Source organism: Trichosurus vulpecula, chromosome 9 (assembly GCF_011100635.1).
Source record: "Trichosurus vulpecula isolate mTriVul1 chromosome 9, mTriVul1.pri, whole genome shotgun sequence".
Taxonomy (NCBI): Eukaryota; Metazoa; Chordata; class Mammalia; order Diprotodontia; family Phalangeridae; genus Trichosurus; species Trichosurus vulpecula.
Genome location: NC_050581.1, coordinates 60,355,327 through 60,371,738, shown reverse-complemented (window position 1 = coordinate 60,371,738; position 16,412 = coordinate 60,355,327). Strand labels below are relative to the sequence as shown.

The 16,412-nt window shown below is 44.1% G+C and overlaps 1 protein-coding gene across 6 annotated transcripts in view; it reads left to right on the top strand.

Annotated features, from left to right (window-relative positions):
• Positions 1-11,158, top strand: part of UNC13B (unc-13 homolog B) — a 331,346-nt gene extending 320,188 nt beyond the window's left edge. For 4 of the 6 annotated variants that reach the window (XM_036737946.1, XM_036737944.1, XM_036737945.1 and 1 more), the window contains 8 exons: positions 153-276; positions 503-559; positions 1,101-1,181; positions 3,112-3,259; positions 5,261-5,317; positions 8,828-8,920; positions 9,277-9,436; positions 9,588-11,158. In XM_036737946.1, the coding sequence (XP_036593841.1) occupies positions 153-276; positions 503-559; positions 1,101-1,181; positions 3,112-3,259; positions 5,261-5,317; positions 8,828-8,920; positions 9,277-9,436; positions 9,588-9,873 (1,006 nt within the window). In that variant the 3' untranslated portion in view covers positions 9,874-11,158. The remainder of the gene's footprint in view (positions 1-152; positions 277-502; positions 560-1,100; positions 1,182-3,111; positions 3,260-5,260; positions 5,318-8,827; positions 8,921-9,276; positions 9,437-9,587) is intronic. The other 2 variants (XM_036737948.1, XM_036737947.1) reach the window with 1 other exon arrangement.
• Positions 11,159-16,412: the final 5,254 nt, after the last annotated feature.

Sequence of the window (16,412 nt, the reverse complement as noted above, 5' to 3'; positions counted from 1 at the left end):
GTGGGCATTGGGCTGTGGGGGCAAGTAAACCAAGGGAAAGAGACTTTTGGAGAAATATAGGGAGAGGCTCTCCAAGGTGAGCTAAGCCTTGCTGTGTCCTCTCTTGGTCCCTGTCCTTGCCATTCTTAACCCGATGCTCTGGCTTTCCCCAGCCTCACACTCTTTGCCACAGTATGTGAGAAGACAGTGCTGAAGCGTGTGCTGAAAGAGCTATGGCGAGTGGTGATGAACACAATGGAGAAAACAATTGTTCTGCCACCACTCACAGACCAGACGGTGAGGCCTACCCCTGTTTATTGACTGGATGGTGAAAGAGATACCCACAATATGGATGATTCCCCATTCATCCATCCTTGTTCACCAACCAGATAGTGAAGCACTCACTGACCAGACAGTGAGCTCTCTCTGTACCCATTCAGAGGACCAGGGTACTCCATTTTCTATGGTTAAAGTGTGTATATTTTTAAAAATTAATCTTCGTCGTCCTCCCCTTTCTGCTCAGGGCCGCCAGTTGATCTTTACAGCTGCCAAAGAGCTAAGCCATCTCTCCAAACTCAAGGTATTATGCTCTAGGTCAGGACTGGGAGATGAGGGTAGGTATTCTGAGTAGGGTGGGGGGTGGGAGGGGGAGGGATATCATGGATACTAAGTGTGGCATCTTCTCTATCTAACTGTGGGGCTCAGGAGGAGTAGTTCATTGCCTGGGCAACTGGCCCTTCCCAGGAAGATAACAGTGATGATCATTTCTGGTGCAATCCAAACGGGCTGGAGTTCAGGGATGGTAGAGGAGGGAGCTTTCAGCTGTCTAAACTGAAGAGGATGAAGGAGGATGTTATTATGGAGTTGTATGTTGGCAGAGGGTGGGGAGTGGCCATTCCTTTTTTTTCCTCTTTTTTTTGAGGGGGGAAGGCAGGGCAATTGGGGTTAAGTGACTTGCCCAAGGTCACACAGCTAGTAAGTGTGTCAAGTGTCTGAGGCCGGATTTGAATTCAGGTCCTCCTGACTCCAGGGCCGGTACTCTACTCACTGCAACACCTAGCTGCCCCGTGGCCATTCCTTTTAACTTCTGATCTCATGTCTTCCTGTATCTGGGATTCTAGGACCATATGGTACGAGAGGAGACACGGAACCTCACCCCAAAGCAGTGTGCTGTCCTTGACCTTGCCTTGGATACCATCAAGGTGGGATGAAAGACTCTCCCTGATTTCTCTTCCCTCGGCCCACCTCACCCACTCCCTCCTTCCCTCCACAGCCCAGCATAGCTCTGCCTCCACTGAGTCAGGAGCTTCGTATGGCCCTTTGTCCCAGCTGTGCAACCTGATTTCACAGTGACATCAATAAGAAGTTAAGCTAAATTTCACCAAAACATAGTGAAATCTTACCATAGCGGTGACTGGATTTTGGAGAAATAAATCCTCTCCACTCTCTTAATGGCAATTGGAAGAGAAGCCCACCTGGGAGCCTTTAGTACTTAATCCATTCAGGAAATGCTTTCTAGGAGTCCCAAAGCTCTTGTGACCTTGCCCCCAGGGGAGAGATGGTAGGTAGTTGGCGTTGCTTTTTCCTGACTTTCTGGGTGAGCCCAAGGAGAATGTTTGAAATTGGGTGGTGAATTGTCAGGCAACAGGAATGCCCTCTCCTTTCTCACACATGCACCCTTGTTCCACCAGGCATGTCACAAGTGGTGGAAGGGGCACATGAGGAATAACTTGTTCCTTCCCTGCCCGCTAGATCCAGTTTTCTACAGCAGAATTTGGGACCAAAGGGATTTCCATTACCATTATGAGCACCATATTGTCTCAGGTCTCTGTAAAGGCCTAATTTAAGCTTTTAGTCAAAATTTTTGTCATGTACAAAGCAAGTATCCCCTGCAATATTGGTTCAACTAATTCTTTTAGGTGGGGTATACCTCTATGTCATTGCCTCTAATGGAAGAACTTTTAAAGACTTCTCTCCCCAAGTCCAGCATTCCCTAACTTAAAAAAATGAGAGCAAAGGATACCATTTTTCCTATTAATTTGGTGACCCCAGTTACCTGAGCACTGAAGTCAATCTTATCTACGAGATAATAATTAATAATAATAGCTGATGTTCATACAGTGCCTACTATGTGCCAGACATTTTACTAAACTCTTTACTGATATTATCACATCTGATCCTCACAACCCTGGGAATTAAGTGCTAGATGAGGAAACTGAGGCAAACAGTGACTTGCCCAGGGTCACACAGCTAGTACATGGCTGAGGTCACATTTGAACTCTGGTCTCCCTGACTCTAGGCCCAGGCCCAGTGCTCTATCCACTGTGCCACTGGACCTCCTGACTGCATCAGTCTGTGTGTGTGTGTGTGTGTGTGTGTGTGTGTGTGTGCGCGCGTGCGCGCCTATGTGTGTGTAATCTTAAAGTCATGCTACTACCCTGGTCAAGAACCTTCAGGAGCTCCCTATTGCCACTAGCATAAAACATATATTCCTGTCTTTGAATTTAAAGGCTTTCATATCTACCTTCATCTTACCTTCCCAGGCTTATTTCACATTACTTTGCACACTAGTCAAACTGGCCTTCTTGCTGTTACCTAAAGCCTCCTACCTCTGTGCTTCTTTTGGCTGTTCTCCATGATTGGAATGTACTCCTTCCTCATCTCTGCTTCCTATCTCTCCTTAAGGCTGAGCTTCGGTGCTATGGGATGGAGTCTTTCCTGATTCTTCTGATTGTTAATGTTCTCTCCTTCCTTAAATTAGGTGTATGTACACACACACACACACACACACACACACATATATATATATATATATACAGAAATGTACGTATATGTGTATATATGCACATATCATGGTGTATGGTTCATAGAGGTGCTTAACAAGTACTTATTGTTTGGGATTGGATACTACAGAGAGGATTCCTGTTGGACAGAGTGCCCTCTAAAGTCTCTTCTACCCCCTTAAGATTCTGTGAATACGGGTATTGTCCTGGATGTGGCGCTTACTGGAGTAAGTGCTGCCCTCTGTCTTCTGTTTCTCCTCTCCCTTCTTCTAACCTCATTCATAGCCCCTTTCCATCAATCCTGTATCTAGTGTTTCTGACGCTCTAATGATAACTGGTTCCCTTCCAGCAATACTTTCATGCCGGTGGCAACGGACTGAAGAAAACGTTTCTTGAGAAGAGCTCAGATCTGCAATCCCTACGCTACGCCCTGTCCCTCTACACACAGACCACAGACACACTTATCAAGACCTTTGTGCGGTCACAGACTGCCCAGGGTGAGGCCTCTGAGGGCAGTGTCCCTCTCATCTGTTTTATATGCACAATCTCAGCCTCCATCCACACACCCATTTCCCCAAGGACTTAGTGTCTCCACTCGCTCCCACCACATATCAGTGATACCTAGGGATTCATAATCCCAGCCCTATCCTCCCTGCAGCTCACAGTTTAATACCCCTACCTTTGTTCTTGACCTCCAAGGTCCTTCTTCCCATTGATACTTGCCCTTTGCCCCTCAAGGTTCAGTGTCCCCTGTGCCTTGAAGGGCACAGTGTCTCCGGTATCCCTAAATCCCTAAGGGCTCATTATCCCCTTCCTTGCAGCCAGATTAGACGATCATAGTCTCAAAGCTCAATTGCTACTCTCCGTAATTTCCTGAATTCAGCCATCCTTATCTTTTAGCCTTTGCTATAGGCCTCAACATTTAGGGCTTCTCACTACATTTTTCATTCATTTCATAGAAGTTGTTTTCCACCTCCTATTCATTCCTCAGCCAAGACATAGACTTCCCAAGGATGTCAGCAGAATCTTTCACTACTACCAAACTATCAGATACATCTTGTTTTCTGTGCCCAATTTTTTTCTTCCCCAGGAGCCTCAGAGGGACACTGAAGGGAGAGAAGCCCTTTATTCATAACCTGGCTGGGGAGAGTAGGAAATGGAGAAAACTTCTATAAAATAATAAAAACAAATGTACTCAGAGCTCTGAGTATTGACAAATAGCCTTGAATAAAAAAAGGTTAAGAGATGGCTTGCCTGAATCCAGAAAAGCTTAGGAAGTAGGGGAAAGGAAGGAGATTTTAAACTAGTTTTAGAGGGGAGGGGAGACATAAATAAGGGGGGAAAATAAAGGGAAGAGACATTTTAGGACTAAAGATCTCCAAAAGTATAATTGAATGCATTGAGGAGAGGAGCAATAAACCAATAGGCCTGTAAAGAACCAGAGGGGTTGTGCTGAGGGATGAAGAGACATAGTAAAACTTTGAGTTTTGGATAAGGCTTTGAAGGTCTGGCCAAGGACTTGAGGTTTGATGGGATAGGGATGCCATTGAATAGGGAGCCATTGCAGGTGTTTGAATGGGGAAATGACCTGAAGAAAGCAATGATGGGGAGAAGCCTGCCTCCTAATCATGGTGATGGGCATGTGGGGGGAAGGGTGGGATGATGGATATAGGAACTCTGGTGACTGGTCAGAGCTATTTAGATAGAGCTAGAAAGGACAGAGTAAGGAGTTGGAGGGGGATGGGGATGGTATGAGAAACCTGGAGGAGAAAGTCTGAGGAGGCACAGAGAGAACATGTTTTCTTCTCTCAGGCCTCCTAAAGATCACTTGTGTATTCTATAACCCTCTGTTTCTTGACTAAGAGAAAGCAACAATGCCTCCTCCTCTTTGCCCTGTTTTTAAGTTTTCCTGTGTTCCAGCTATTCCCTTTATAGAACTTGGCAGGGGGAAGAGATGTGTCCTGTGGTCCTAGTTCTATTATTGCCTTATCCACCTTTAAGCTGTGGGGCTTGAGTCTTTACTCCAAGATGGATCCCTGACTCAGCTCCTCTTTCCTAACTTGAGTGGGTTAGAGATACCTCTCATGTCTGCCCTGCTCAAAGACATTGGGAAATGGTGGTTTCTGTCCATATCTCCAACTCTCGAGGGCCTAGAAAGTCAGGGACCCTGAAGATTTATATGGGTCCTTAGAGATCAGCTAGGTTAGTCCTCCGTGCCATATTTTACATTTGAAGAAACTAAAGTTACACTTTAAAATTCATTACCCCTTTGTTCTGTATTCTCTGCTGCTTGCAATCTGACCGCTCATCTGATCTCTATTGAATGACATTCTGTCTTTGATGGGGAACCTCTGATATCTAATCTCTTAACTTCCAGGACTATATTTTTCTTTGTAAATAGTTACTCTGATTGGTGTACCTGATTACTTTCTAATTACTCTTCTCTCTCTGTTCTGCTGCTGCTGCCAACACCACTTGACTTTTCTTTGCTAACCCAGTGCATGATGGGAAGGGTATTAGGTTTACTGCCAATGAGGACATACAGCCGGAGAAGGGTATGTTATTGTCTGCCATGGTCCCAAGCACATCAGCCAGGCCTCTCCTTTTCCCTCTCCCTCTTCCCGGTGGACTGATATGTGCTGCTTATGCCAGGGATAGGGGTAGGGTGCTAGTGAGGGGTGGTGGTAAAATGAAATAATTCAGAATCTTTGTTCTGTGTCATGGAAATACAACATATTCTGACACCCTGAAAGAGACTTAACAGTAGTTTTGGACTGGAGTTTTAGATAGAGAGTAAGGATGGTGGCTATGCTACAGGAGGCAGCCTCTCCTGTTTATGCATTCCAAATTGGAAGCAAAGAGAGAGAGAATTCTGGAGCAGGCCTGAGCTTTTCATATGTTTTTTAATTTGTTAATTTTTTTTTTGACCTTCTGGGTCTTTGGGAGCAGTTGCTGTAAAGCAGGTTGAAGAAGGCAAGATTTCTACTCGTGATCGGAGGTGGGGCCAAGTGTACACATTGTCCCAATACGGGAGATCCCAGGGTGGATGCAGTTCTTAGGTCAGGCCACATGGTGGCACAGTGACTAAATTAAAACATTTCAGAATTTCAATTTTAAAAGAGACCTCAGAAAACATCCCATCTACCCATTACCTAAATCATCCCTTCCAGAATATATCTGATGAGTGGTCATCCAGTCTTTGCTTCAATTCCAGGAAGGGGTAACCCACTACCTCTAGAAGCTGATCATCCTACTTTGGGACACCTCTAATTATTAGGAATTTCTTCCTTATATCAAGCCTAAGTATACCTCTCGGCAATTTCCACTCCTAGCTCAGCCCCGTGTGCAGGCAGAATGAAAGCATTGGCTGTGTTATCGAATCACAAATACCACCTGAAAATATGGGATAAGCATTTCTTCTATGTCTTTTTTCAAGTCATTGATAGAAGTTATAAAATAGCATAGTGCCACATACACATTCTTGAGCTCTCTTTTAGAATTCTTTACAAGTTCATACTGAACTATTAATGACTACCTTTGGTCTTGGGTCGTTCAGTTATCTCTGAATCCAGCCAATCATGCTGTTGTCTAGTGCGTGTCTTCTTCCTCCAGAGATGCCATAGAGGCTAAGGCTTGGCTAAGTTCTGGGTAGACTACATCTACAGGCTTCCCCTCATCTGTCTGTCTATCAACTTGATCAAAAGAGGAAATGAGTTTAATCCGACCAAACCTGCTCTTGGTGATTCCCTGCTGGCTCTTGGAGATCACCAATTTTTTTCTCAATGTTCACTAACCGTACCTTTGATAATACATTCTAAAAAAAATTTTTTTGGCTAGGGGGTCTAAGTCAAGTTCTCTGGCCTATCAAGTACTGACTTCCACTCTGCCCTTTTTAATTTTTGAAACTTGAGCTGACATGTTTCTTTTACAGTCTTGTGGTACCTCTCCTGTTCTCCAGGATCTTTGAGAGGCCATGCTCAGTATACACAGCCACCAAGTCTTTCAGAACCCTGACATGTAGTTCATTTGGACCTCATGACTAGATCTCATTTTAGGGAAACCAAGTCATCCCTTATTGTCTCCCTGCTTCTACTGGGTTTCAACTCCCTAGTCATTTTTGCTCTGCCTTTTTCAGTCAAAAGAGCATTCATCCTCCTTACAGAAAAGACAGAAGTACAGTGAGAGGCAAGTGGCTCTGTTTTCCTTCCACCATGGGTTACCATTCTACTCATCCTAAACAGCAACATTCTTTGGCTTGCTTTTTTTAATATACTTTCCCTCCTTTTTCTACCCCTCACCCCAACCCTGCCCCCAACAGAGTTCAAAACTTTTTATTATTCTTAGCTTCTTTGTGGTTATTAATCATTTTGAGATTTAGTACTTGTGGTGCTATTCTTACAGGACTGTATTTACTTTTATAGTCATCTTTTATTACTTGCTTCTGCTTCCATCTAAGATGGTTGATGAATTCTTTATGAATTTATATTGCTGTCTCTAGACAGTTAGCCTCTGGAAATTGTTTTCCTTCATATCTTCAGAATGGTTTCTCTTTGTGTCTTCAGAATTTCATTCTTGAGAGTTTCTTGTCCTTTCTGAGTTGACTGCCTCTGGGGAATTTTAAGCTATCCTACCCAGCCTTTCTCTGAAAGCTTAAAAATTTGTTCTCTAAAAATTGAGGGTGCATGTCAAATTATGCCCAAGCAACTCCAAGACACTATTGGTCACTTGCCCACAAGGTTCCCATCATTTTTATTTAAGCAAGTGGTTCTTGTTTGTGAGAATCAAATCCAGATTTACTGTCCCCATTATTTATTTCTACATCTTTTTGAAAGGTTGAAATTACTGTTAGGGCAAACCAAGAAATTATTAACTCACATATTTGTGGAAGAGAGATCCAGCAGATGTCAAAATGTTTGAAGTTACCATGTTTTCATGTCTAGTTCATGATCCCTTTTCCAATCTCTTCATTAATTTCCTCTTTCCATTCCAGTTCGTATGTAGCATATGCCCTTATGACTACTAATTCTGTTTTTGCTTTTATTGATCTTTAGCCAAATGCTTTCCACTTTGTTTCCCCTTTCTGCTGCCTGCATTTCTTTATGTGTGTTTATTGTCTTAATAGGTAGTGCTACTCCCCCTCAGCCACTTCCTATCTACCCTGTTCTTTTTGAGTAAAATAGACCCTTGCAAGGCCATATTCCATTTAAGGTTCCTGAGTCTCATGAAAATTTGCCTCTTTGTGTTAGGATTTGTAGTTCACCTTACTTATTGCTTGTACTTTATATGTTTCTGTACAGAAATCTACTCCCTTCCTTTCCAGTTAAAGGTCCTTTCGGTTAGGCAAATGTCTTTTTAAACAGCTCTGCTCAGGGCTGGTTTCCCTGCTGGCCCGCTCTTCCTATATTTTAAACTGGGATGGAGAAGTCCAAATTTGGTTCTCAAACATCATCTTCTTAACCCCTTCCAAATCTACCCTTCCTTTCGTTGTCAGTCATGATGAAAATCCTCTGTATTATCCCAAGGTTCTTAGTGTCTTGCTCAATATTTCATAATCCTGAATGATGCTTTCTAGATGTCTTGTTGCAGTCTCATGGAAAATCCCCATCTAGCCGTCTCTGCAGCCTTGCCAGCCTCTTGTGTGCCCACCTTGCCCTCAGAAGCAGGTAGCAGTTTACAGGTTCTTCTATTGTGGTGTCTTCAGGAGAATACTACAGCCTGGGAGCCAACAATATTTAAGATTCTAGCAAACTCCTGGTGAATCAGAGAGAACTGGCCAGGCAACGATGGAGCCATATCCACAAGGAATTGTCCTCCTAGAGGGGCAAGGAGACAGGGATTTGCATTATCAGCCTTACCTTCACTTTTCCCTTCCTTTCCTGCATTACGCACTCCCCAGTGGCTGCTGCAAGATGGTTGCTGCTTGGCTTTGGGGCTGGGTGGGAAGGGGCCTGCCTGTAGCTCTTTTCTTACTCTGGGCTCCCAGACATTGTGGCCTTGCTAAGGGCTAACCCAGCCCCAAGGCCCCCATTTAACAGCTTTGGGGGGCTTATATGTATTCTTCACAGGGTCAGGTGTGGATGATCCTGTGGGAGAAGTTTCCATCCAAGTGGATCTGTTTACACATCCTGGGACTGGAGAGCACAAGGTCACAGTGAAAGGTGAGAAAGGCAAATGATATATGCATTGAGGAGGGAGGGGAGAAATGACAAAAGCCAGGAATCCTTGTGAAAAGGGTGAGAAAAGGAGGAGGTTAGGATAAAAGGGGTCTCTCCTCTTTCTAATCCATAGAATCTTCATTGAGCTGCTAAATTTCCTAGATTCCTTTCAAACTAGACTTTCCTTTCTTGACTCCTAGGCACAGGCCAAGTCTAGAGCATCCACGGTGTCTAATCTTACCTAATGTCCTAGAATGTCTTTCCTAGTTTCTCTATCATAGCAAGGGTGGGGGAGGTGTGTTGCATGGCTATGGGGAGGTATTCATATGATTCTAATTGGGCTTTCTCCATTTGGGTAGTGGTGGCTGCCAATGACCTCAAATGGCAGACAGCAGGCATGTTTAGGCCCTTTGTGGAGGTGACCATGGTTGGCCCACACCAGAGTGACCGAAAGAGAAAGTTTACAACCAAATCCAAGAGCAACAACTGGGCCCCCAAGTACAACGAGACATTTCACTTGTGAGTGAATAGTATTTTTCAAAGGGGGAAGAAGATCCTAGGGGTGAGGGGAAGAGTGGAAGAGTGGTGATGAGGATATTATGAGAAATGTAGTTTGTGTGGGGAAATTCAGTTGCTCAGCTAACATGGCCCCACCCTCCTGTGCCCACAGCCTTTTGGGGAACGAGGAAGGGCCAGATGCCTATGAACTTCAAGTATGTGTGAAGGACTACTGCTTTGCACGTGAGGACCGGGTGCTGGGGCTAGCAGTGATGCCACTGAGGGAGATGGCAGCCAAGGGTAGCTGTGCCTGCTGGTGCCCCCTGGGCCGTAAAGTCCACATGGATGAAACAGGCCTGACTATTCTCCGGATCTTGTCGCAGAGAAGCAATGATGAAGTGGCTCGAGAGTTTGTGAAGCTCAAATCGGAGTCTCGCTCCTCAGAGGAGGGGAGTTGAGTCCATTATCATCCCATGTGCCAACCTAGGCAACTGTGCCTGCCTTCCTTCGCATCATCTATTTCCCATCCTTCTCCCTGCCAGGCTCATGGAAGTTAGCTGTGTTAGTTAGCCTTTGAGCATCCGTAGCCAAGAGGTTGATGTCTGATTTTTCAGGAGAAATTCTGGGTGAGGGAGTCCTCTCACAGGGTGGAACTTAGAAAGGGAGAGAAATCAGGGACACAAGGACTAGGCTGCGGGGGTAGCCAGCCAGAGATTTTCCATAAGAAACAAATCAAAATCTCTGACTGTGTTGCTCTCAAGAACCTTTCCTGAAGGATTCCCTCTATTGATGTCTCAACATACACTTACACTCTTCCCCCTCACTTACCCACACTCGTCCTCCTTCTTATCTCTTCTCTCCCCACCCCAATCCTCATTTAAATGTGTCCACACTACCCATATGAAGAAGTAGGGGGATCTAGAATGGTCGGTAATGAATGTGTGACAAACAGTGTAGCCGGTTAAATCCACAGATGTGCCTGATACCTCTAGTCCAGGGAAACCTCATTGGTAACCCAGAGGATGTCACCAAGAGCTGAAGTGCCTGAGCAGAGGCCGCTTTCATCTTGCTGCTTCAAGCCCCAAGGACAAAAGTATGTCACTAAGAACTGGAACTTGCCAGGGATGAATTATACCCCCCAACTCCTGGGCTTGGCCTAAGAGCAAGTCCCATTGCCCTTTATTCTTAGTCCTTAACATGGAATTTCCAGAAGCTTTTTAAAGTGTCACAATCAGAACAGATTCACATGGTGCTTAGGAGCCTGAGATGGTGTCTTCGGGTTGACCCAGCCCGGGTTGCTGCTATGAATGGCAATGAACATAAGCAGGCCAACATAAGTAGGAGGGGAAGGCTGCTTTTCTTTCCAGCCTAGATCTTGAGATAAATCAGTGGCTGCTGGAGTTGGATTTGGGAAGAGTTTTCCTGCCCCATATGCCTTCTGTAGATGGTGGTGTCCCACTGATAAGTAGGACTAATTAGTCCCCATTACCCCATCGAGCCAGCAGGTAGGACTCTTCTTGGATTTTTTTTAATAGGGACTTTCTTTAGACACTTGTATATGAAGTGAGACTTGGATTTCCCTGGCATGCTTCTAGGATTCTTGGGAACTTGGTGTTGTCCACAGATACACTGCCCAAAACACTAACAAGAAACCAAGGCATTTTTTGCTGTTGTTAATCATTGTATGTGCCATTGTTGCAGGAGATTATAGGATAGTCTTTAATAAATTATCTTTTAGCAGCATTTTGTGTGTGGTGTTTTATGATAAAATGTGTCCAAAAAAAGCCATGGAAATCATGTGGGCTATTCATTTTAGAATTACTGATAATACGTCAATATAATGATTTAGAGTTTACAAAGTACTTTGTATGGATTTGGTTTGATTATCACAACAACCCTGTGAGGTGGGTACTATTACTATAACTCTCATTTTAGAGATTACTAAACCGAGATAATGAGAAGTTAAATGATTTACCCAGGGCCGAGCTAGGGTCAGAGGGAGCTTTTAAATTGAGGTCTTTCTGCTTCCAAGGCCAATGCTACTACAACCTCCTCACAAACATTTGCTGTTATTCCCCTACTCAGTTTTAGAGGAACACCAAGGAACCATGGAACAAGCAATATGATATAGAGCAGGGGCATCAAACTGGATTAATGGGCATGCCTGCCTGAACTAGATTAAAATGTAATTGGGGAGGGGGCAGAGCTAAGATGGCAGCATGAAAACAGGGATTCGCTTGAGCTCTCCCCCAAATCCCTCCAAATACCTATAAAAATGACTCTAAATAAATTCTAGAGCTACAGAACCCACGAAATGACAGAGTGAAATAAGTCTCCTGCCCAAGACGGCCTGGATGGTCACTGGGAAGGGTCTATTCCACAATACTGGAGAGCAGCCCAGTATGGACCATGCCAGGACACACCAGGCCAGAGTAGACCGGCTGGAGCAGGCCGCAGAGCATTGAATCACTGGCAGCTGTGGCAATTTCCAGACTTCTCAACCCACACCAAAGACAATGTAGCAGGTCAGTGGGAAAACTCTGTTGGACCTGTGTGAGAGAAGGGCTTGGTCTGGCTCCAGCCCCAGGGCAGTGGAGGTGGCTGCAGCTGCGGCAGCTGCTTCTAGAGCTCCAGGCCCACAGACAGTAGGGGGAATCAAGCAGCTGATCAGAGTGGGGGTGCAGGGATCTCTTTGCTGGTGCTGAGGCAGGGTTCTCTTGCTTTGCCATGCTTGGATCTGGGTCACAGTCCTGGTTGGTGGTCCTTGGGGGAGGAGTTGTGCTAGTGTGGCAGAACTTGTGGTGGCTGTGGAGAGGCAATCCTCCTGGTAGTTACATGGCAGAAAGGAGTGCTTGCATTCACAGACCAGAGCACAGGTCAGAAGAGGAGTATCATACCACCTCAGAATATAAATAGCTCTGAAAACAGCAGCACAAAACCCCTGAAGCTTGGGACAAAGCACTCTCCACTCTGAAAGCAGTCATACCTTGACAAAGAGCTCAAAAGTCAAGTAATTGGCTGGGAAAATGGGCAAACAACATAAAAAAATCAGACTATAGAATCTTTCTTTGGTGACAAAGATTGAAACATACAGCCAGAAGAAGTCAACAAAGTCAAAGATCCTACATCAAAAGCCTCCAAAAAATATGAATTGGTCTCAGGCCATGGAATAGCTCAAAAAGGATTTGGAAAATCAAGTAAGAGAAGTAGAGGAAAAATTGGGAAGAGAAATGAGAGTGATGCAAGAAAATCATGAAAAATAAGTCAACAGCTTGCTAAAGGAGACTGTATCAGTAAGGCAATAATAACAATGTAGATGATAATTGTCAAAATGCCTATGTGGTTCTGTATTGCAAAATATACGAGACTCTCCATAAAGAAGGTAGAAGTATAATATTTATTCAGACACCAGAGAACCATACCCCATAACCAAATGTTCAGCTCCCACAGCCAGTTAACCCACTTCATCATAACAACAAGGAACCCAAAACACTATATCACATCATGGACCCTCTCCATCCCAAAACCTTTCTGACCCCCTCCTGCTGGGGTCCTCCCAAAAACAAACTCACAGTTCAGTTAAGTCAGCCTGCTTAGTTCTAACCACCACAATGGTGGCCATTAGCAGCCATTAACAGCCATAACTGCTCTCTCTCTCCCTCCCTCCCTCTCCCCTCTCTGCGTTTCCTGTGACATAACTTCCTTTTCCTGTCAGGAAGCTCCTCCTACCACATGTAACTTAGGCTTCCTGTGATGTAAGCAAGTCACATGACCTATCAATGGGTGGGAAAGATCTTCAAATCTAAATTGCTAATATAGAGACCCAAAAAAATACTGAAGAAAATAACACCTTAAAAAAATAGACTAACCCAAATGGCAAAAGAGCTCCAAAAAGCCAATGAAAGAAGAATGCCTTAAAAGGCAGAATTAGCCAAATGGAAAAGAAGGTCCAAAAGATCACTGAAGAAAATACTGCCTTAAAAATTAGAATGGAGAAAGTGGAAGCTAGTGACTTTATGAGAAATCAAGAAATTATACAACAGAACCAAAAGAATGAAAAAATGGAAGACAATATGAAATATCTCATTGGAAAAACCACTGACCTGGAAAATAGATCCAGGAGAGATAATTAAAAAATTATTGGTCTACCTGAAAGTCATAGTCAAAAAAAGAGCTAGGACATCATCTTTCAAGAAATTATCAAGAAGAACTGTCCTGATATTCTAGAACCAGAGGGTAAAATAGAAATTGAAAGAATCCACTGATCGCCTCTTGAAAAAGATCCCAAAAAGAAAACTCCTAGGAATATTGTAGCCAAATTCCAGAGTTCCCAGGTCAAGGAGAAAATATTGCAAGCAGCCAGAAAGAAACAATTTGTGTATTGTGGAAACACAATCAGCTTAACACAAGATCTAGTAGCTTCTACATTAAGGGATCAAAGGGCTTGGAATATGATATTCCAGAAGTCAAAGGAGCTGGGATTAAAACCCAGAATCACCTACCCCGCAAAACTCAGTATAATCCTTCAGAGCAAAATGTGGATTTTCAATGAAATAGAGGACTTTTCAGCATTCTTGATGGAAAAACCAGAGTTGAATAGAAAATTTGACTTTCAAACACAAGAATCAAGAGAAGCATGAAAAGGTAAACAAGAAAGAGAAATCATAAGGGACTTACCAAAGTTGAACTCTTGTTTACATTTCTACATGGAAAGATGATATTTGTAACTCATGAGACCTTTTTCAGTATTAGGGTAGTTGAAAGGAATATATATATATATATATATATATATATATATATATATATGTATGTATGTATATATATGTGTGTGTGTGTGCATATATATGTATATATATATATAGAGAGAGAGAGAGAGAGGACACAGGGTGAGTTGAATATGAAGGGATGATATCTAAAAAATAAAATAAAATTAAGGGGTGAGAGAGGAATATATTGGGAGAAGGAGAAAGGGAGAGAAAGAATGGGGTAAATTATCTCACATAAAAGTGGCAAGAAAAAGCAGTTCTGTTGGAAGGGAAGAGGGAGCAGGTGAAAGGGAATGAATCTTGCTCTCATCAGATTTGACTTAAAGAGGGAATAACATACACACTCAATTGGGTATCTTACCCTACAGGAAAGCAGAGGGGAAGGGGATAAGGCAGAGGGGGGATGATGATAGAAGGGAGGTGAATGATAGAAGGGAGGGCAGATTGGGGGAGGAGATAGTCAAAAGCAAACACTTTATAGAAGGGACAGGGTCAAAGGAGAAAATTGAATAAACGGGGACAGGATTGGATGGAGAGAAATATAGTTAATCTTTCACAACATGACTATTATGGAAGTGCTTTGCATAATGACACATGTATAACCCATATTGAATTGCTTGCCTTCTCAAGGAGGGTGGGTGGGGAGGGAAGAAGGGAGAGAATTTGGAACTCAAGAGTTCTAAAAACAAGTGTTTAAAAAAATTTTTTTACATGCAACTGGGAAATAAGATATACAGACAATGGGGTATAGAAAACTATTTTGTCCTACAAGAAAGTAAGGGGAAAGGGGATTGGGGGGGGAGGGGGCAATAGAAGGGAGGGCAGACTGAGGAAAGAGGCAATCAAAATACATGCCACCTTAGGGTGGGGGGTAGGGTAGGGATGGGGAGAAAATTTGTAATTCAAAATCTTGTGGAAATGAATCTTAAAAACTAAAAATAAGTTTTAAAAATAAAAACTATCAAAAATGTAATTGGGAAATGTTTAGCAAAATATAATACAACATTGATATTGTTAATTTGTGATTTTCCAGGGCAATGTGCTGCCCAGAGAGCCATTTCTATTTGAGTTTGACACCATTGCTATGGTGGATACAGTGCTGGATTTGGAATCAGGAAGACCTGATTTCATATTGCACCTCTGACTAGCTGTGTGACCCTGGGCAAGTCACTTAACCTCATTTGATTCTGTCTCCTCATCTGTAAAGTGAGCTGGAGAAGGAAATTGCAAACCACTCCAGTGTCTTTGCCAAGAAAACTCCAAATGGGGTCATGGAAAGCCAGAGACAACTGAAACAACTGAACAACAACATAGCCTGTAGGGGAAAGTGAACTAGTTTCCTGGAACCTCAGGGGTAGGAAGGAACCTAATTTACCTTGGAGGGCCAGGGTTCATGGTTCCCTGAGACCCCGTTCATCTCTATGCCTGCAGCTGACTTTTGGATAGAGTAGTTACTACGCTTATTCCATAATCATTTGTCATTTCCTGTGTGCAAGACACTGGGAATACCAGGAGACTGAGTTCTTGCCCTCAGAGACCTTACTTTCTATGGAAAGATGCAACGTTTGTATATGGATAAGTATATACATAATTCCAGAAGAGAAAAAACACTGAGAATCAGGAAAACTTTCTCATAAGTAATAGCAGTTGGGTTAAGCATTGAAAGAGGCTGTGGATTCCACTCTGGGAGGCAGAGATAAGGAGGAAATGATTCCTAAGAATGTTGGGCACCAGAGGGGGTTAAGTGTCTTCCCCAAACTCGCTCCTGACGACTCTGAAGTTAAATAGGTGTCGATGACTTTGGACACCTGGCCTCAAATAGGCGCCAGTAGCCTTCCAAGGAGGGATGAAACTAAGACCTGTGGAAGCCGAGCTAGTTTGGGTGGGAATTCAGAGGTGTAGAGAAGAGGGGCGGAGCCAGCGGAAGCCGCGCCTGCGCACTGGTCCTCGTTTGGGTGGAGAATCGAGAGGCGTCGGCTATGAGGGGCGGGGCCAGCGGACGCTGCGCCTGCGCCCTGAGCCTGGTTTGGGTGGGAATTCTGAGAAGACGTCGCGGGCGACAGGGAGTCCCAACCCGAAGCTGGGTGTGGGATGGAACTGGGAAACGTCGCAGGCGACGGGTGAGTGACTAGGGCCAGGGAGGGTCCTGACAACCTCCATGAGGGAGCTGGGGGGGGGCGGAGGAGGGCCGTGCCCGGTCCCCGGGACGCCCCTCATCGCGTCCCGAATAG